At 45.1% G+C, this 22,170-nt stretch overlaps 1 protein-coding gene across 1 annotated transcript in view; it reads right to left on the bottom strand.

Annotated features, from left to right (window-relative positions):
• Dnah11 (dynein axonemal heavy chain 11) overlaps positions 1 to 22,170 on the bottom strand; it is a 326,474-nt gene that overhangs the window by 21,701 nt on the left and 282,603 nt on the right. The window contains exons 72-77 of the mRNA XM_041639057.1: positions 21,770 to 21,963; positions 20,527 to 20,675; positions 19,574 to 19,701; positions 15,733 to 15,960; positions 7,730 to 7,921; positions 3,268 to 3,387 (exon numbers count right to left, since the gene is read on the bottom strand). Of these exons, the coding sequence (XP_041494991.1) occupies positions 3,268 to 3,387; positions 7,730 to 7,921; positions 15,733 to 15,960; positions 19,574 to 19,701; positions 20,527 to 20,675; positions 21,770 to 21,963 (1,011 nt within the window). The remainder of the gene's footprint in view (positions 1 to 3,267; positions 3,388 to 7,729; positions 7,922 to 15,732; positions 15,961 to 19,573; positions 19,702 to 20,526; positions 20,676 to 21,769; positions 21,964 to 22,170) is intronic.

The raw sequence follows: 22,170 nt of genomic DNA on the forward strand, positions 1-22,170 counted from the left end.
ATATATGAACTGGTGTGAGAAAGGTCATTAAGATGTCCTGCAAATGCTGAAGTGTTAGCCCATGTTAATAGCTTGAGCGGGAAGCATTTGCATGAGAGCAAAACAACAGGGGTGTGCAGCTTCTAAAATGAAGTCAGCGAGTGCATTCATTTCCCCGGAGAGATGATGGAAGCACTGCCCAGTGAGGATGCCGGCTTGTAAACGAGGCCTCTTCACCCTAAGAATGTCACTAGATCTGTGGGGTTGCCTATGCTTCTCCAGGGCTTGCACACACCAGCAGTGCCCCTCAGGTTCCATCACCTGTATTCATTTTACAGTTATTTGAATGGGGGAGTTCAGCCTTATGAAGGTTAAAGAACTATTTCTTGGGGCACCATTAATTCTACCCTTAGCAAGAAGCCAGAGCCAGGGGAGGGGCCACCCCCGATCTTCCTGCTCTGTCCCTTGACCTCTACTCTCCTTTGGAGAAATAAGCCTCTCTAAAGGTGGCTTTGGAGTGCTGTTTATCTTTCACGTCTCCATGGTTACTTGCTCCCAGACCTTCCAAAGAGCAACTTCTGATTGCACTGAATTGAAAGTATCTTTCTGATGTGTGAAATTCTACTCATTAGGAGAGAGAAAGACTAGGAAAGTGCAAATCAAAGACAGAAATACACTAAAGCAGATAGCGTTAGTTTTCTTTTTTGTTGCCCTCAAGTTAGCGAATACTATTTAAAGAAGTGTAAAAGTAAATCATCGCCTACGGCAGTGTTTGACTGTGCTCTAACACACTGTGTTCTTGGTACATAGTATGTGTCCTCTCAACATGGACTAGAGAAAGGTGAGTGAGTCTGCACAAAGCTTCTTTGAAAAGCTTTCAGAGAAGCTATGAATAGAAGCTTGCTCAAATGACCGAAACTCAACACACAACAAACACTCTTTCAGTACTGCTCTAAATCAAGTTAGTATCTTTGGCGATGTGTAGATGAATTTGGATTGTATGGATGCTGCTCTGGTTTGAAAGTATCACCCAGCATCCCTGTGAGGAATGGAGGCTCGGTTGCCTGTCTATGGCACTCTTGAGAGGTGGTAGAACCGTAGGAAGCTGGAGTCCAGTGGAAGGAAGGAGATCATTAAGGGGCATGTCCTTAAAGGGGATATTTGGACTTCTGCTTCTCTCCCTCTCTCTCTCCCTCTCTCTCTTTCTCTTTCTCCCTCCCTCTTTCTCCCCTCCCCTCCCTTTCTCCCTCCCCTCCCCTCTCCTCTCCCTCTCCCCTCTCCCCTCTCCCCTCTCCCCCCTCTCCTCTCCTCTCCTCTTCTCTTCTTCTTCTTCTTCTTCTTCTTCTTCTTCTTCTTCTTCCTCTCTCTCTCTCTCTCTCTCTCTCTCTCTCTCTCTCTCTCTCTCCCCTTCCCTTGCCTGCCATGAAGCCAGCATACCTCCTAAACCATGTATCCCACATTCATGTACTGAGCCATCACCTACTCAGTCATGGATTACAACTTTTTAAACCATGGGCCGAAACAAACCATCTCTCCTTTTAAGTTGCTTATCTCAAGTACTTGGTCACAGTTATGACACAGGTTTCTTCAAGTTTTCAAGAAATAACAGCAACAACAACAACAAATGGCTCTTGTGGTTTGGTTGAGAATGGTTCCTTATAGATGTGTGTGTTTGAATGACTGATCTCCAGTGGGTGTTGTTTGAGAAGGGTTAGGAGGATGCGAGGCTTTGAAGTTTCACAAGATTTGTGCCATTTTGACTTAGTCCTCTCTGCCTCTTATTTATGAATTGGCATGTTAGCTCTGGGCTGTTCCTCCTGCCACGTCCTTGGTCTACCACCATGGACACTAACCCTGTGAAAGTAAACACAGTTCAATGCTTTCTTTGTATGTTATCATGGTGTTGTGACATACCAATAGGTAGGAAAGACAGTCCTAATCTTGAACAGCTTTGAGAACAAGAGAACCTCAGGAAAGCAGAGCCACCACCTCAGCTCCTACAGTACAAGAATTGAGAACTGACCACTTTCACCAGAAAGCACAGCCTTGCGTGGACCCACCTGACTGGGTACCGAGACAGTGCAAAGAGAAACAAGGCGATGTTTCTCCATCGTAAAATCTTGCCAGTGGTAACTCACCCTTCCTCACCCTTCCTCAGAGAAGCAATAAGGATTGCCATGGTTTTCATTTTTAAAACCTGGCTATATTGTTCTTTTATCACACATAAAGCAATAATAGGAACTCCATGGTCCTACAGTAATAATAATCTCGTTTTTATAAATGTATTATTTTTAATTATGTGTATGTTTCTGTGTGGAAGAATGTCCAGGTGGGCCCAAGAGAGGGTGTCCTATCCTGGAGCTTGGCACTGTTCTGAGTCACCTGACTCGGGTACTGGAACCCGAAGTCAGGTCTTTGGCAGGAGCAGCCCACGCTCCTCGCACCCGAGCCGCCACCCTCACCCTTCTGTCACCTTCACGGCTTGTTTGAAGCAAACCCTCAAGTCAGCGCATCATCTCACACACGGTCGATATTCTCATTGTTTTACTCTCTTAATAGACTTACCACTTTATTCTAAATCGAAAAATGTAACTATGTAGTTATGAAATACCACGAGATGTTATCACTACATTTACTGTGTGTGGAGGGGTATGGTGTGCATTTGTTCTCATGTTAGTACATGCAGGAGTGTGTATGTGGAAGCCTGGACAACTTGCGGGTGGCGGTTCTTTCCTTCTACTATGTGGGACCCAGGTACTGCATTCAGTTGGTCTGATTTATCAGCAGATAGCTTTAACACGAAGACACCCCAATGTCCCAAAGAGATGTCCTCCTCCAGGTTTACATGAGTCCATCTCACACACTTAATACCACAGTTCCTCTGAGCATATATATAGTAATTTAATGATTTTATTGATTAAACTGTAGAATATTTTATGATTTATGCCAGGGGCAAAGCAATGACAACAAAGGCAGTAGAATGAACCCTGGACTCAGATCACAGGATTTATACTCTGCCGACTCTCATGCCCACACTCTCTGAGAACTCTTTATTTTGGTCTGTACAATGGAGAAACTGTGCCATCTCAACCCAGTTCATAGGGATATTATGAAGATTCAATGAGTCTACATTTAACCACTTCCCAGACTCCCACAAGGAATAGCAGAATACGTTTATGGAAGGTCAGCATCCTTAGGAACATCTAAGAATTCCATACATAGGAAAATAATCTGAACATTTCTTACCAGAGATTTTTCCTCAGTGTAACAGGTTTTAAAATGTCTTACCAGAGATGAATTCATGAATTCTTCCAGGTACACCCGGCATAGCTTACGATCCCAGGCATCTGTGATGTGACCCCCATACATGATCTCCCCAAAGAGGTAACGGAGGTCTTCCCATGGGACCTGGGGACGAACAGTACATGTTTTAATTTCCTTGCCTGTTGCTGGGACTCAGTGCCCAGACAAAGCTACATGATGAGGAAGGGTGGCTTTGCCTCACAATTTCAAGTTAGCCCATCATTTGGGGAAGTCAACTGGCAGGAACTTGAGCTCCTGACCACATCCTATCCACGCTGAGGAGTAATTGCATCAGCCATGCTGGTGCTCAGTCTACTTTCTCCACCCTCTGTCACTCTCTGTATCATCCAGGGCCAGCCTGTGGAGCCAGAGTGCATGCCCCTCTCCCCCAACAGCCCACTGGCAGCCAGTGCTGGATGCAGTGCGGATGTATCTAGGTTTTTGTGGAGAACTTCTTGGGAGAATTGTTTTCAGTGTATTCTAATATATTTGACAAAAGTTTAACAACACCACACTTTACTGCAGATTTGAAAGGAAATGGAGTCATCTCTGGGACAGGTTACATAGGACAGTTGACGGTTTGAATATCATCCAAACGTCTGGGTTCTTTCTCAGTGCCTGAGTCTCACTTGCCCTTATTACCTGCGGTTCTGCTCTCCTTTTCACGGCTGTGGTAAAACGCTAACCAAAAACAACTTGAGGGAGGAAGGTGTTGGTTAAGCTTCCAGGTCTCAGTCCATCATGGAGGGAAGCCAGGGCGGAACTAAAGCAGAGACCACATAGGATGACTGCTTACTGGCTTGCTCAGTCAGCTCCTGTGTGGAGTCCTGGTCTACCTGCCTAGGGGTGGCTCCACCCACAGTAGGCTGCATCCCTGCTCCCATTAACTGGCAGTTAAGAAGATACCTCCCAGGCAGGTCCACAGTGCCTGACAAGCCAGTCTGAAGGAGGCAGCTCCTCACTTGAAGTTCCCCCTCTCAGGTGCATCCAGTTGACGACACCCAGGCTCATTATCACACCTCATCTACAGTCTGTATTATGGGTCTTGGGAAAAGAAGCACCAGCTAGACACTTTGTGTGGGGTTTACTTGATCACTCTCTCAAAGACTGGCAGACAAAAAGTCTTTCCCAGACGGACTCAGGCTCAGCTGCAGGAAGGGCAGTAACTACTGTACCATGTTTCATTCAAGAAATCACTGTATCTCCTTTGCTGGCTTCACAGAGTTCAAACTTCTTTCTGCTGCCCTTTCACTTCCTCTGGGTTTGCAAAACATGCCAGCTTGTGATGAAGCCTTTCTAGACAGGAACCTTTGTACCCTCCGTGGCAGTCTATTGCCTCCCAACAGTTCAAGTAAAATCGTAATTATAGCCCTCCTCGTGGCATGATGTGAACGGAACGAGTCAAACTATGTACGAGTTGATAAGAATGTGAAGAAATGAACCTAAAATGCGTCCTTCTCTTAAGCTGGACTGATATGAATGAGAAATGAGAGAAGTGGCTAGACCATGGGGCACTCCTACTACTCGGCAGATGCCTTCTATAGAGCAGAACCGGATGGAAACAGACTTGACTGTATTTCCCATCCCGATGAAGAACGCCCTACATGTCATTGTCATTGTGTATCCCCTTCATAACTTTGGTCAGCTGGGTCTGCACTTTCCATCACTCATTCTTCTAAGCCTTTCCGATCCTCTGATGACGGGCATGTCCCTGCCTTTCCAACCTCTGATGATGGGCATGTCCCTGCCTTTCCGACCCTGACGAGAAGCATGTGCCTGCCTTTCCAACCTCTGACGACAGGCGTGTGCCTGCCTGTCCAACCTCTGATGACGACAGGCATGTGCCTGCCTGTCCAACCCTCTGACGACAGGCATGGGCTTCTCCATTCAGCTTTGTCTTGCTGTGGAGCTGAACCTGGGTCCTCATGCAGCAAGTACGCATTAGCAGTTGAGCCCTCTCCTAAGCCCTTAGCCCCTGTCTTTTAACTCTTTCTTGTAAAGAGCTGTGGTGGCTTGAATGAGAAACATCTCTCATGGTCTTCAGCATTTGAATATTTGACCTGAAGTTGATGCTGCTGTTTGGGGAGGTTTACGTGGTACAGCCTTGTTAGAGGTAGTGACCCCTGGAGCACTCTGTCTAGAGTGTAGTAGCCTCCCGCCCCTGACAACCATCCCTGGTCTGGGAGTTGTATTGGTCTGGACTCCAAATCCCAGCATGCCAGATCCTGACCCCACCCGGGGGAGGGTCAGGACCACTCCCACAGGGTATTTAAGTGGGCTCTCAGAGGAGAAACACGTGGTTCCAGGTTTGCATGTGCTCCCCTCTTTCCTGTCTCCACAGGGTATTTAAGTGGGCTCTCAGAGGAGAAACACGTGTTTCCGGGTTTGCGTGTGCTCCCCTCTTTCCTGTCTCCACAGGGTATTTAAGTGGGCTCTCAGAGGAGAAACACGTGGTTCCAGGTTTGCGTGTGCTCCCTGCTTTCTTGTTCCCCGGCCATGCGCTCGGCCACCTGAGAGTGCTGTATTTAATGAAACAATGGGCATTTAAATTTGGTTTGATTTGACCTAATTGGGATTTCTTTGCACCGGCAGAGCCGCCCCTTTAGGATTTTTTTCCTAACACACTGTGAGTGGGCGCTGGGACTCAAAGCCTCGCCTGTTTTCAGTTTTCTCTCCTTCATGCACATGGTGACATGTGATCTCTAAGCTCCCAGCTCCTGCAGAAACACCTGCCACTTTCTGTCACCTTAAGCCAAATGAGCTTTTTCTCTCTAAGTTGTCTTCATCATAGAGTTTTATTTCAACAACAAAAAAGGACCCAATACAAAAACATTTGTACAAGTGAATAATATACAATCGCTATCTTAATTCTGAAATTTTGGTAACTTGGTTCCTAATGTGTGGCTAATGTCTTGAGTCAAGACACGTGAGGCATGACAGACTTAAACACCTAAGGCTGTGTTGACCTGGTGCCCACAGAGAGTACAGCTCACCTGACCATCTGTGACCTGAAGGACAGGAGGTCACAGGACGGCTCAGCTGACCATCTGTGACCTGAAGGACAGCGGTCATAGTACGGCTCACCTGACCAGCTCTGACCTAAAGGACAGGAGGTCACAGGATGGCTCAGCTGACCGCTGTGCTGCTCACAGGACAGTTAAGCATGCACAAGTCGCTGCTACCTTTCCCCCTCAAGTCTACCTCTACTGTGTACCAAGCTCTGCTGACATAACACTGCCTTCCTGTTCCAGACTCATGGACAGTTACAAAGAACATCAATGGAAGTATTAATTTGCCTATTTCTTCCTGCAGAAGTGTTAGAATAATGTTTTTCTTTTTATTCTTCTTGCATACAGTATTCCAGCTATAGCCCCCTCTCCCTCCATTCCTCCTGTATCCTCACCACCACCTCTCCTCTCTCCAGACCCATGCTGCATTTTATGTCTAACAGTTGGCATAAAACATGCTAAGGTAAACAACAAAACAGGGAAAAAGAAAGGGACAGCTGATCACAAAACATATAAGACCCATTTACTTTGGAATAACACATCCCAGATCTGTTCCTTGGGGGAAGTGTGCCTGGTGTCATGGTAGTCAAGCTGCCACCAACACCCGAGAAAACACCACGGAAAACCTGTACCATGGTTACTAAGAGAACAGCCAACCATGGCTTCCTTAGACTCATGGATGGGAAGTCTGTAAACTTCACAGACGGGGCGGCTCTTAGCTCAAGCTCTGATTGGTTTGACAAATATATCTACAGATGCCACTTAATGGGAAAAGTTCCCCTTGTGTGCAGATGAAGCTCGCTCGAGCCTCCGTAGGAGCTAATGGTTCTTCTCGTCTCCAGTGCGATCATTTGGTTTACGAGAATTTACACAACTGTTCTTGATGAGGCATTGCCATTCCCATCTGCAGGGGAAGTTCGCAGATTCGACCATCCATCTACCTTCAACTTCAAATCAAGGTGAACATTACCGAGAAAGTCACAACAAGGTGGCATCCTCACACATAATAATGACATATGCAGGAAATGCACCATTATTTATACATGTGACGCACTGTAAATTGCTTCCATCATCAGAACTAATTGTGGTGATTATTAATGCAGTGTTATGAGCTGTCAGAACTGCTGCATGTAATTACATTTGTGCAAATGCTTCATTACCTGCCTAATGAATCTAGCATATATGCACATGTAAACACTGTTTTTGTTAACATAATGAAGGACGTTTTCCTTTGCATAAACTATTGAGGTAGGGCTGGTTTGACCTATCTTATGAAAACCTTTAATCTGGTTTATTTTCACACTTGGCAGAAAATGCCCATGTAGTGTTGGCTATTTCAATAATAGCTTCAAAATGGAAATTATGGTCCATTCTGGTAGCCTGCAAAGACCGACAAAGCCAGCCACTCCTGGGAAGGGTTATCCGAGCACAGCACTTACTTTCGGGCTTGCCTCTAAGTAGTTGTAAAGGATGTTGGCGCAGATGGTCAGGTCCCCAGAACTGAAAGGATAGCTTCGGCTCCAGCCCTGGGGGCCAAACCTCAGTCTCCCAGCCACACAGGCGTGGAAGTAGCACAGAGAAAAGAGGATGCTTTTAAACTCCTGATCCTTGGAACACATCTCAAGGGTATCCTGGGAGGAAAGACAAGACATGGCTTATTAACGGTCCGCACAGTGCGTAAGGGCAATGTCCTGCATTCTCAGTACCTAAGGGATGGCTTCAGAATGATAGGCTAGAGCTTCAGTCACAGCTCTGTCCAGGGCAAGTGGAAATGATTTGGCTTTTGCCAATGTGCTGAAGTAAGAGGGAGACTTTTTCTTTTGAGACAGTCTCATGTATCCCAGGCTAGCAGGGACCTCACTATGTAGGCATGGGTAGCCTTGAACTCTGGATCTTCCTGCCTCCACCTCCCAGATGCTGAGATTCCAGGCCTGCACAACTGCGCCAGGCTTAGGTGGTTGTGAGGATCAGCTCGGGCCTCTGTGCATTCTCCCAACTAAGCAATGTTCCTCTACTTAATGACTCTAAATGCTCCGGAATGTGGGGCCTCTCATTTTACCCATGTCAGTATTGACTGGTAGCCTTTCCTCCACAGAAGAGCAGACTTTGGGTGATGTGATCTTAGAGTCCCAGCTCCCCATCCTTCCTAGTCCCATGGTGATTAAGATCATCTGTGCATGTGGTTACCCCCTAAAAGACAGTTTCCAAGCCTCTTCTGAAGCCACAAGTGCCTCACAACCAAGGTTTTGCTGGCGGATTTTGAGCACAAGTGATTGGCATAAATTGTCGTCCATGTCATTTGCTTAAAAGGAAATGGTTTGTTGTCAGTACCACGTTTTCTCTTGGGCTAGGAACAATGATGAGCAGACAACCCTGGCACCTGCGAGTCAGGTACGGCAGTCTAAAAACGATGACCAGACAACCCTGGCACCCTCGAGTCAGGTACGGTGCAGGCATACGTCACCAGAGTGCGTGCATGACATGTCAGGCCATCCTGGTTGCAGTCACTATAATCAGATTCTGTATGTGCTATTATTATGTGCTGTTGGGGTGTGAACCTAGTCCCTCACTCACACATGCTAGAGCTCCAGCATGTGGCTCGATCATCAGTTCTGTTTTTTATAATAGCCTTTTGATCCATACTTTCATTAGTCCAGGACACATGGCCTTCCAGCAAACTGAGAAAGAATTGTTGTTGAGATGACTGAGTGGCATAAGGAGCTCAGGGTGTCCACCAGATCTCAGGATCTCTGTACATGGGGGGTACTGGATCCTACTAGATCTGCAGGAGATCTGTACACCAGGGGGGACTGGATCCTAGTAGATCCGCAAGATGTCTGTACATCGGGGGGAGTACTGGATCCTAGTAGATCCGCAGGATGTCTGTACATGGGGGGAGGCAGGACTGGATCCTAGTAGGCCACATTGCGTGGCTTAGGCCCCCACCAGCAGTCAAATACAGATATAGACATCATCAGATCTGTTACCAAAAAGTATTTAGCTATTCTCAAATTCAGCTGTGCTATGCAGGAAGCAAGGAAGAGAAGTCAAGAATATTCCCTTACCAGGTATATATAGGCAGCAGGGCCCAGGCTGCCCCTTCCTGCAGAGAACTCAAGAATGTCCCTTGACCAGGTGTTTGGGGGCAGCAGGGCCCACGCTGCACCCTCGTGCCTACTCCTGTAGAAAGTTCAACCATAACCAGGTCATACTGACAATGGCCCTAACCACTTTGGCCACATACCAAGACTACTTAGGAATCCTGAGAGAAGTCCATGTCCGGCCTCTCGGGGACTTTTGGATTGGGTTTGTTGCTATGGGCCATCACCAGGGAAGACTTCCATTTCTGCTGATAATACTTGCAGCAAAATTAGCTTTGCTAAATATAATTTTAGAATTGCTTGGCTCCATGTAGTTCAGAGCCAGAAGAATGTGGCATTTTTAGGTGATTTGGGGGTAAGTGCTATATGATTACCAAAAATAAACTTTTCCACAACTACACATCAAATGAAAAGCAAGATGATAAAATAAGATACACTATATAATTTTTGAGGCTGTAAAAATGCTACCTTTAAGTGTGTGGTATTTCTAAGAAACAAACTGTATTTGAAATTTCAAATCAGAACTATAATCTAACAAGACACTAAGTAGCTACTTGCATTAATCACATAAAACCCAAAATACTATACCAGGCACAGTAATTCAGTCTATTATCACATGTCTTGGTTTTCTCCTCAGTGTTAAAAAAATGAGCCAATATCCATTTGGCTGTTCTGCTGGTATACATGCTACAGGAAGAAAAAGTGAGGCAGTAATTGCTGTCAGTGGTTCTATCTACCCGATGTTTTGAGTCAGTTGTACATTGACACACTGACTGATGAGCAAATACATATCAAGAAACAGACAACCAGGGTGGTGTACAGCTCAGTTGGTGAGTGCTCGCCTACCTTGTGCAAAGTCCTGGGATTTAATCCCCAGCACAGCATACACAGGGCATGGTGGTGCAGCCTGGCATCTAAGCAGAGGCAGGAAAAGAGAATTCAACAGTGTCTCAGCTACACAGAAAGTTAAGGCAAGTCTACACAAACCATGCCAAGAAGACACAAAGTAAACAATAAAAAAAGAAAAAGGAAGGAAAGAAAAATACACAGGATTGTCGGCAGACAACAAGCACCAGTATTTACACAAGTGTGTCACTGGCGCTCAACCTTTGACTTTACATGCACACTTCTCAGAAAAAAAGGAAATCTAAGCTCTCACTCTAAAAATACTGTTAGTTTGAGTGAAAAGAATGCCAAAAAGCAAGTCTTTATAAAATCTTCAAAGTTGGATGGATACCTTTGAGCTGAAAGAGGTTCAGGCTGGCAGCATCCTACAAGAAATGGTTCTCTTGACACCTTGGTCCCTTAGTGATCAGATCTGCAGAAGCATTCTCGAATGCTTGAGGAAACAAAATACTAATATAAAATGAACTTTATTCATCTCCAATGTGTATACCAAAGTTTGGAAGTAAATTTTAGTTTAAGAAGAAAGATTGCAAAGATAGATTTAGGGGTAGGGAGAATGCTTGGTGGATAAGGACTCATGCTCTGAGAGCAAGAAGACATGAGTTCAAACCTCCAACATCCATGTAAATGCTGTGACTCATGTGGACTGAATCACGGCACTGCAGGGTGGAGAGTTGTGGATCACAGGAGCTTGCTCGGCAGTTGGCCTAGCCAAACAGCTACCATCGGGGCCAGTGAGAGACCTGCTAGCCAGTCGGTCTAACCAAAATGGCAAGTTTCAGGTACAGCGAAGATTTAAGAGATTCAACAAGATCTTTTGAGTGCCTACTGTTTACACAGTCTTATTTATAACAGACTCTAAGTTACTTAAATAAAGAATTAACTATATCCTCCAACATTTTATCCTAAAGGCAGTCATTTAGTATATGTGGTAGTTTGAGTGAAATTGGCCCCATAAACTCATAGGGAGTGGCACTATTAGGAAGTGTGGCCTTGTTAGAGGAAGTGTGTCACCGTGGGGGTGGGCTTTGAGGGTCTCCTGTGCTCAAGATACCACCCAGTGTTCCAGACCAGTTCCCATTTCCTACAAGATATAGAATTCTCAGTCTCTTCTCCAACATCTTGTCTGCATGCATGCCACCATGTCCCACCATGATAACAATGGACTATACCTCTGAAAATATAAGCCACCCCAATTAAATATTTTCCTTTATAAGAATTGCCATGGTGTCTCTTCACAGCAATAGAACACTGACTAAGACAGTAAAATTTCCTCACTGAATTTGGTATTGATACCAAAAAGTATAATAAAAACATGAAGCATGTTGATGTGCTTTATGAAAAATAGTATTTCTAAAAGGGAACTCAGTATTTATTACCAAATCATATGTACTTATGAGCTTATTCCACTCTTTTAATAGCAATGCTATTTATCAAAGCTTTCTAAGAAATGAGAAGAACAGCAACACACGGCAATATCAGTAATGGAAACTCAAACACTGGATTGTCCCAATTGAAAAACGGGGCACTGAACTGAACAGAGAATTCTCAACAGAAGAAGTTCAAATGGCCAAAAGGCACTTAAGGTCATGCTCAACTTCCTTAGCGATCAGGGAAATGCAAATCAAAACAACTTTGAGATATCATCTTACACCTGTCAGAATGGCTAAAGTCAAAAACACCAATGATAGCCTGTGCTGGAGAGGCTGTGGAGGAAGGGGTACCCTCATCCATTGCTGGTGGGAATGCAATCTTGTGCAACCACTGTGGAAATCAGTGTTTCGGTTTCTCAGGAAATTCGGGATCAACCTACCCCTGGACCCAGCAATACCACTCTTGGGAATATACCCAAGAGATGCCCTATCATATGACAAAAGCATTTGCTCAACTATGTTCATAGCAGTATTATTTGTAATAGCCAGAACCTGGAAACAACCTAGATGCCCTTCAATGGAAGAATGGATGAAGAAAGTATGGAATATATACACATTAGAGCACTACGCTGCGGTAAAAAACAATGACTTCTCGAATTTTGCATGCAAATGGATGGAAATAGAAAACACAATCCTGAGTGAGGTATCCCAGACCCAAAAAGATGAACATGGGATGTACTCACTCATAATTGGTTTCTAGCCATAAATAAGGGTCACAGAGACTACAATTGGTGAACCTAAAGAAACTAAATAAGAAGGTGAACCCAAGGAAAAACATATAGTTTTCCTCTTGGCTATGGGAAGTAGACAAAATTGCCGGGGAGAAAATTGGGACCTTGGGGGTGGGGTGGGATGGGGGTAAGGGGAGATGGGGAGAGAAAAGTTAGAAGGGAAGGAGGGGGGGAACTTGGGGAAACAGGAGGATTGGGATAAAGGAAGGTTGGACAGGGGAGCACGGAACCACAATTCTTAGTTAAGGGAGCCACTTTAGGGTTGGCAAGAGACTTGACCCTAGAGTGGCTCCCAGGAGCCCATGGTGATGTCCCAGTTAGCCCTTGGGCAGCTGAGGATAGGCAACCTGAAATGACCCTAGACTATAGCAATACTGACGAATATCTTGCACAGTACCATAGAACCTTCATCTGGTGATGGATGGAGATAGAGACAGAGACCCACACTGGAGCACTGGTCTGAGCTCCCAAGGTCCCAATGAGGAGCAGAAGGAGGGAGAAGATGAGCAAGGAAGTCGGGACCACGAGGGGTGCACCCACCCACTGAGACAGTGGGGCTGATCTAGAGGGAGCTCACCAAGGCCAGCTGGACTGTGACTGAAAAAGCATGGGATAAAACCAGACTCTCTGAACATGGCAAACAATGAGGGCTGATGAGAATCCAAGGACAATGGCACGGGGTTTTGACCCTACGTGGGAGCCTAACCAGTTTGGTTGTTCACCTTCCTAGACATGGACGGAGGGGGGCAGACCTTGGACTTTCCACAGGGCAGGGAACCTTGACTGCTCTATGGACTGGAGAGGGAGGGGGAGAGGAGTTTGTGGGAGGGGAAGAAGGGTGGGAGGAGGGGGAGGGATATGGGAGGCTGGGAGGAGGCAGATACTTTTTTTTCCTTTTCTCAATAAAAAAAAACTGGATTGTGATTCAGTAAGATATACATAGCAATTTGGGTAAAGAAAATGATTATAACTAAATTAATATTAATTTGCATATTCTATTATTTGTTATAAATAAAAATATAAATAACAATGATATAGTTTTGATGTGAAGTGTCCTGCACAGGCTCCGTGTTCTAATTCCTGTTTGCTTGATGGTGACATTGTTTTGAGAAGTTGTGGACAATTTGGAAGGTAGAGCTAACTGGGAGAAGTGGGTCCCTAGGAGATGGACCTTAAAGATTATAGCCCAATCCTGCTTTCCCTTCCCTCCCTCCCTCTTTTTTCTGATCCTGCCATGTTACAAGGAGTCCCAGCAGCAAGTTCTTGGGATAATAAATAGAACCCCAGTCACCATGCCTTCCCCACTACCATGGATGGTATCACCTTAAACTGTGATTCAAAAAAAATCCTTATCTGTAACATGAGGGCCGGCTTGTTGGGGTTTAGGTCCTGCCCGGTACCCCACAGTCGGCAAGTCCCAAAGAAAATCACACAGAGATCTCCATAAATTATAAAACTGATTGGCCCATTAGCTCAGGCTACTTACTAGCTCTTGTAGATTATATTAACCCATTGTTCTTATCTATGTTAGCCACATGGCTCAGTACCTTTCTCAGCCCGGCAGATGACATTTTGTCTCTTTGGTGGTCTGGGCAGGAGTGGGAGGAATGGGCTTCCTCCTTTCCAACATTCTCCTGTTCTCATCGCCCTGCCTCTACTTTCTGTCTGGTTGACCCGCCTATACTTCCTGCCTGGCCAATCAGTGTTTTATTAAAATACGTGATTGACAGAATCCAGACAATTCTCCTGCATGACTTCCCTCTTTTTTTTTTTAACAAAGGAAAATACCCATAGTCCATTGGAGGGTCATCTGTCTATGTGTTACTTTCATTGGTTAATAAAGAAACTGCCTTGGCCTTTTGATAAGCTAGCCCTTAGGTGGGTGGAGTAGACAGAACAGAATTCTGGGAGGAAGAAAGCAGAGTCAGGCAGACACCATGAAGGTCTGGCCCGAGATGGACATAGGTTAGAATCTTCCCAGTAAGCATCAACCCCACGGTGATACACAGATTATTAGATATGGGTTAAAGCAATATGTGAGAGTTAGCCAAGAAGAGGCTAAAACTAATGGGCCAGGCAGTGTTTAAATGAACACAGTTTCCATGTAATTATTTCGGGTAAAGCTAACTGGGCGTCAGGACGCGGCCTGCTTGCCTCATCACTACATTTATCCATACAATTGCTTCTTGTCAGATATTTGTTCACAGTGACAAGTACCTGCTCCAGAATGTATTATCGATATCAACCAAAATAGCAACTTTCAACTAAGCTGTAACATAAAGGGCCAGGCCTGCTTGTTGTTCAGGTTTTTGTTCCGCCTGGTACCCCCAGCTGTTTAACCACAAAGAAAATCACACATAGGTCTCCATAAATTATAAGCTGATTGGCCTATTAGCTCTATCCTCTCAATGGCTAACTCTCACATCTTGATTAACCCATTTTCTGATCTACGTTAGCCATGTGGCTCAGTACCTTTTTTCAGTGGGGCAGATCACATCCTGCTGCTTCGGTGATCTGGGCAGGAGTGGGAGGAATCAACTTCCTCCTTCCCAGAATTCTCCTGTTCTCATTACATCATTTCTACTTCCTGTCTGGTTTTCCTGCCTATATTTCCTGCCTGGCCAATCAACATTTATTTATAACATGATTGACAGAATACAAACAATTCTCCCGTACTACTTAGCAATATCAAATCTAAGTCTACAGGAGCACAATGGCCTATTGTACATGAAGCAATACGATGGTATAGCGTACCTACGCCATGACTATTATCATCAATGGCTCTTTTTTCTGTGCCAAGACACTACTTCATCAAACACACACTTCACAAGCAGGTTCTCAAAGTTACCTAGGTCATGCTATATTTTCTTAACTTTAGATGAAACATAAATGTATTCCTAGTCATTAAAATAGTAATAGATGAATTTTCTTCTAAAAGTACATATGAAAATAGAATAGCTGACTATCTGGGAAGAGGAAGGGCACCGATAAAGGAACGGATATGATCAGTGTACTCTATATACATGCATTAATATGTCACAATGAAACCCATTGCTTTACAATCAACATATACCAATTTAGAAAGAGAGGGAGGAAAAGTAGCACCCATGAGCACTTGTGGGCCCTACACACACATGCATGTCTACATGTGCATACATACACCAAGATCTCACTTCTCCTGTCTAAATGAGATGCATGGGTTGATAAAGGCACTGTGCTGTCCTGAGAAGATACCAACTTGCTATTAGAACAGCGGCATTTGCTTTCTTACCTGGTCAAAGTTGCACAGAGCGGCATGTAAGCTGGCCAGCATCCCTGTGGGGGGCTCATTCGTGATCTTAATGGAATTTTCCAGGAGGCCTTGAGGGATGATGTGCTCTTGTGGGGAAGGTGCAGCCTCAGCACTCATGAACACCCGATAATCTCTGTGACTCCCTTGGCTGAACTTCTCAAGGAGTTTCTCCAAGGTTCCTAGCCATTTGGCTACCAGATGGATATTCTGCAAGACAGCAGGGTTCATGACTGCTGTGCCATTTCAGGATACAAACGACTTGAACTAGAGTATTAGAACATATAAATATGTTGACACCTCGGGGAGCCTTGCATGTTTCTGGCCTTGAATTCACAGTATGTGCCATCATGCCCACTCCTTTGATTTTATACAGGAAAAGAAAAACAAGCCCAGATAGAATGGAGCACTGAACACATTAAATTCTGTAAAATCATTGTGAAGCTGAGCCCCCACCCAGTCCACATGACCTACTTTGAACAGTGGTGCACCAATCACTTGTGAGATGGAGTTGCCTACAACTTTGCTTTACTATAGTTAAACCCAACTACTGAGAGGTATCTGGGTTAGCATAATAAAGTATAAGAAAGTATAAGCTCTACTGCCCATAACTACACCTGATCCTATTCCCCTACCCTGGCAAAAGGGGCTTTTGTCAAAGCCAGTCCCAACATTACTTCGTTTGGAAACCTCCTCTAGTCAAACTCATTAGCATGTAGACTCAAAAGATGTAAGAAAGAAAGGCTAGAAAGAGAGCTACACTCACTTCATAAGAGGCTCTGTGTACTCCTAACATACTCTACTTCTTAAATCCCAGCACAGTCAATAACTTTCCCCTTCCTCAACAACACATGATCTCTCTCAACATAATTATTTTTTGCTTTCAGTTTCATGAATTTCAAATTTGATCTGCCAGGATTATTTATTGTGAGTGAATGTGTGTGTGTGGTGTGTATGTGTGTGTGGTGTGTAGTGTATGATGTGTATGTGTAGTGTGTGTGTGTATGAGAGCGGTGTATGTGTGCGTATGTGTGGTGTGTTGGTGTGTGGTGTGTACATGTGTGTGTGGTGTGTTGTGTGTGCTGTGTATGTGTGCTATGTATGTATATGGTGTGTGGTGTGTGTGTGTTTGTGTTTCAGTCAGAGATGATTGAAAGTCTGTTCTTTTCGTTCCAAAGTGGATTGTAGGTATTGGAATCAGATGGAGTCTCCTGACTGACCCTGAAGAAGTTTTGATATGTAATTATTTCCAACAGAAAAAAAATAGTCAAAAAATGGCAACAGCTACAAAAGTGGGGAGTCAGAAGCTGAAGGGAAGGGTAATAGAAGTGTTCTCTGAACTTTGTGTGATCATTCTCATTATTCACCTCCTTGCAGTGGTAAACACTACACAGGTAGGTGTGGGGGGCTGAACAGTGAACCCCCAGAACAGACTGCTGAAGCTTGACCTGAACTTCACAGTGTGGACAGATTTAGATACAGAGTTCTTTCAAAGGGTAACTAAGGCTAAATATGGCCAGTGCGACAGCGTCTAGGACAAGGGCCCTGAAACCCAGAGGGGAAATCATATTCAGATAACCACTCTCCTTCAGGGACAGAGGCCTCAGAAGAGACTAGCATGCCAGCTCCGACTTCCAGCCACACCAACTGTGAAGGATTAAGCATGTGTACTTAAGCGAGTCAGCCTGATACTCTGATTCAGCAGGGCTGGAACCTTAATCTAGGAGGAACTCCAAGTTTCTTCTGCATGCTTGCTTCTAGCTCATGAGGACAGAGCATCTTACACCTAAATGAGCCATGCACGAACGGGAGTGATAGACAATAAGAAAACTCACTTTGCTCGTTCATTTATTTCCCAGCATTCTGCCTTGTGTACCATATGCTACCTAACTTAAAAAGTTTGCATTAAACAAATGCAAGAATATTCTAGGTGGTGACTTTGAAGCCAGGGAGTGAAAAGCCTGTGTGTGCAATTATCAGTTAGCTCTTATTTCTTTAATAGCACCCATTGCACTCATGAGAAATGATTGTAATACTTGCCAGATCCATTCACAAATCTTCTGGTGCATATATGAGATACACAGCTGCCACCCGCCACCTTTGTGACTGCCTTTCTTGATTGTGGAGACTCCAGTGAACTGCTAACTGACAACCTGATGGAGGTTTTATCTACTTACAGTAAGAATCAGCTCAGGGTTTGGGTAGAAATTAGTTGATATCCACATCCATGTTGTATCCCTATGCAGATATAGTTCAATATAAATTATAAATAATGTAGGAAGTTCCCATTATTATATGGGTCTAGTCTTCCTTCAGAGTGTTGCTTTTTCTTTTATCTACCAAAGGGATTTTTGAACCTTTAAGAACACTGAAGGCCTGACATGGGCTCTCCTCCACAGTGCTCCTTGTACGGCTAGACGGGTGGACAGTAGACATGCTCGGCTAGACAGATTCTGCCTTGTGGCTTCAAGTCTGCTATAGAAATCTCAAAGCAGGCACATGACACAATGAGGCCTTTCAGGCTTTCTTTTTAATGATAAACTTACCATTTAACTTCTAGGGGCTAACTGGAAACTCACATAGGGATCAAACAGGAGAAACTGTCTACTTTAAGTCACAGGCTTTTGTGAGGATGACTCTATCCTTGTCTCTTTATCTGCAGTCTGAGTCCCTGGATGCACGAGCACTTCCGACGGACTCTGTCTTCTCTAGAAGACTCTGAGGTAGCCACCATGTCCAACCAACAACTGCTGTGTCTGAGAATCAACTCCTCCACTGCAACCCAACTGACTCTGTGCCTCACAACGGGACACTGTTCCAAGTGCCCAAGTGAAGGTCTTAATGAAAACTCATCTGTGTAGATGGTATCACCAATAGAGAATGGTACTTCCTTGTAGACAGAATTCTGCTTGGGCTTTGGGGGCAGTTTCTGCATGAATCTAGGTTCATGCCAAGCAGAAATGCAATGTGTACCAAACTTCTATTCTAGAGCCATTAATGTGTATCTAGAATAGATTTCTAGAGCCACCAGGGAAAGCCAGTGGTGAACCTTGGAAGAATGGGTGTGTGGTTGGTTGGTACTAAGCAGAAACTGTGCCATAGCATCTCTGTGGGCTAATCCAAGACTCCCTTTCCTCACATCTACATGAAGGACAACACTGACCCTAGAGCCTTGCCACAGTGACTGGAGACAGGGCATTCCATGAGCTGCGTCCTCACGAACCTGTGCACTGACAGTATTGCATACCAAATATCCATTACCAGTCATGCTGGTAGCTAACAGGGCTTGCTGCAGGGACTAGTCATACTCCCTGATGGTCCAGAGCTGGTCTGTGTTCCTGAGGCTCTGGGCGCTCTTATTAGAATCCTAGGCCCAGAAGATTACACTGGAGGACACTGAGTTAGAGAATCTTAGATCTGTGCCTATCTGCTCTAGAAGGGACTATAGGAATTGTCTCCTCTAATTTCTTAACTTACAATCAGGCCACATGGTTGTTTAGGGGCCAAGTAGAGTTGTAGAAGAATATACATAATTTATATACATGTGTATTGTGTGTGTGTGTGTGCAATTTCTGTCAACTCTGAAGTGACATGTTAACTTTAAAGTGACCCACGATTTTCATACCACGACATTAGAACGGTCATCTCTATTAGCTCGCTCACTTCCGTCTCTTTCTTACTACAGGGACTGTGGATGTGGGAGGGTCTGCAGATCACCCTGTACTAGAATAAGAACCCCTCCCTGCGGGGCTGGGCGGGGCAGCAAGGCATGGCTTAGCCTTTGGGTTCACATCAGGGTTTTCCATGAAAGCTTCATACTCACCTGAAGGATGACCCAGTGGCCTCCGACAGCAGCTTTTTCCAGCGCCATTTCTGCCTCTAGCTCCTGACCTTGCCCTAGAGACACATTGTGGAACTTTCCAGAGTCAATTGTAAACCCAAGTCTTCTGCCTGTGGAGAATACAACATGTAGGGGGGGGAGTGGGAGGAGAGAAAAACTCTAAGTTGAGAGGAAAGTCTGGAATTCTAGGGTCTAATTTACATCTGTGGTCACAGCTGCCACCTGATAGGTCACCTTCCTGTGGAACCCAGTGACCTCTCTATTGTTTCCTTGGCATTATTTTGAGCTCTTTCCAGCTGCCTCCCTACAAGCATTTTGAAAAGCCCCTGGAAGTCGGTTTCTTTGGTTTTATGATAATGAAGCTTTTGACATTTTGATAGACGGCAGCATTGTTAGTGAGCTTTCTAAACTCCTGCAGGAGAAGGCGCTTTTGGCTCAGAAAGGAGCAACATGTGGTAGATATCGCATCCGTTCTGAAGGGGTTGGCTCATTGGGTAAATGTGCCGGCTCTCACCTTGTGAGGCTGCATCTAAATGGAGCCCAGGCAGGTCACAGCTACATTAACCTGGTATTCCTGGAGCAGGCTGTGGGGAACAGTAATCCGCAGCACAAAGCGACAATATCTCACACAATCGAATAGTGTTGCCCTAATGACCATTATTTAGTCACAGGGGGTACAAGATTACATGAGCATGGAGAAAATTGCCCTCTGGCCCTCACATCGTCAAGAGGTGGAAAACAGGACAAAGGAACCTTGCATTATGCCAGCCAGATGAATGTTCTGTTGGCGCATGGCTCCAGACCGCGGTGTTATTAGTTGTGCATTTTCCACAACCCAATCTCCAAGAAATAAAAAAAAAGATAACTGAACAGAAAGGGTGGGCAGGGGGCTTCCAGACAAGAGAGGGTGGGGCTGGTGCCTCCTGGCTACTCACCAAGCACCTCTAGGTCTTTCAGGGCGTCCACACCTGGAGACAGGATGAAGAACACTGGGGTGGCGGGGCTGCTTTCTGCACATGCTCTACCCAGATCCAACCTGCTCCTCTCCACGTACTTTGCACCTAGCTTCTCTTCTACAAAATTTCTGTTTAAGGAAAGAACATGCAAAAACAGAACAAAACAACAGCAACCCTTCCCAAGAAAACAAAACAAAAAATTGGATGACTGAATTTGAACTTGAAAAGTGTCAGTGTTTGGATAGGCTAGGCACAAGAAAGAAACCAGCTATGTTTACTGTAAGAGGTGTCTTTAGGAGAAATCCACATAGATTCATGCAGGCCATGTATTGTGTATTGCCTCCGACCTGAGACACTGAGAATCAGAAGCCTACATTACATTCTGGGGTCCCCTTCTGAGTACCATCATCAGTCCACAAATGCCTTTGTAGCCCCCAAACCTCCTACCAGACCCCCTCCCCCATTACTTATTAACAGTTGATTAGGCTTGCCATAGTGTAATTTTCCAGCCTGCTGGGCTTCTCATGAATATACAAATGCTTTTTGGGGTGTTTCTAACAGGGAAGTGCAATTAAGCAAGGGGTTATTTCCAGCCGCATCAGACCTAGCAGAAAGCAAATTCTGCTAAGCAGAGTGAACTTCTAAAGCAGGCTTCCACAGAGGCCTCTGCAAGGGGAAAATTGGCCAAACTAGATGAAGATCTTCCACGTGGATACTGTGGAAGGAAAACAGCACATGGGATGCAGCTGGGAATGCTTTGGTTGGTGAGTTCAAATTAAAAACAGACTGGTGTGTACTAAGCAGGTATCACCATTTAGAAGTCAGGAGGACACACAAAAGGCCACTGAGACTGCACTGTGGGCGGCGGTTCTGCTTTTAAAGCGCTCTGACTGTAAAGTTACAGAGTCTTGTTTGACACGCAAAGCCTTCAGAGCCAATATGGCTAGTAAAGAGAAATGACGGAAGTGGACCATGTGTGCCTCCGATCTCACCACTCTGCCGATACCCAGACCTTCCGTGAATATCCCCACCATTTCCTCAGTCCTCACACTCACTTCAGAGTGTGTACCAAGTCTGTGTATAGATTAGGTCACTGCTCAATGTTTAGCAGTGTTTAACAGTAATAGAGATTATAGAATTGAAATTTTAGTAGGGTCCTCCTCATTCCTAGGACCACGTTCCTTCCGTATCAATCTGTGTTGCTGAAAAGGTCATTGCTCACCTCAGGGCATACGTCATCCTGTCGGGTCTCACTGCTCTCAAAATAATCAGCTTCTGTATTAAGCTTTTCTTCTTCCATTCTTGTGGTAACTTTTCTTTTTCTGGACACTCTGATTCTACCCATTTCCTCCACTGCTTGGCAGATCCTTCCACATCTCGGTCTAGGCCTCGGAATTGTTCCATGAGGGCAACTGCCTGCAGTGTAACATGGCAGCATGAGGGAATAGGGGATGCCGTGGACACGGTTCACAGCTCGAGACAGAATGACAGCAGCCCTCACGCTACTCTGAAGATCTTTTGAATGCTTTCCCGTCTAACTTAGAGCTGAGGCTCGGTGACAGGGTCTGGTCAGGCTTTGGCAGGAGGTGGGCCAGATGCGTTTGTCTGTGCTGAGGGTAGATG

This window comes from Microtus oregoni, unplaced genomic scaffold (assembly GCF_018167655.1).
Source record: "Microtus oregoni isolate MIOR12 unplaced genomic scaffold, Mior012 000056F_ref0000123, whole genome shotgun sequence".
Classification (NCBI taxonomy): domain Eukaryota; kingdom Metazoa; phylum Chordata; class Mammalia; order Rodentia; family Cricetidae; genus Microtus; species Microtus oregoni.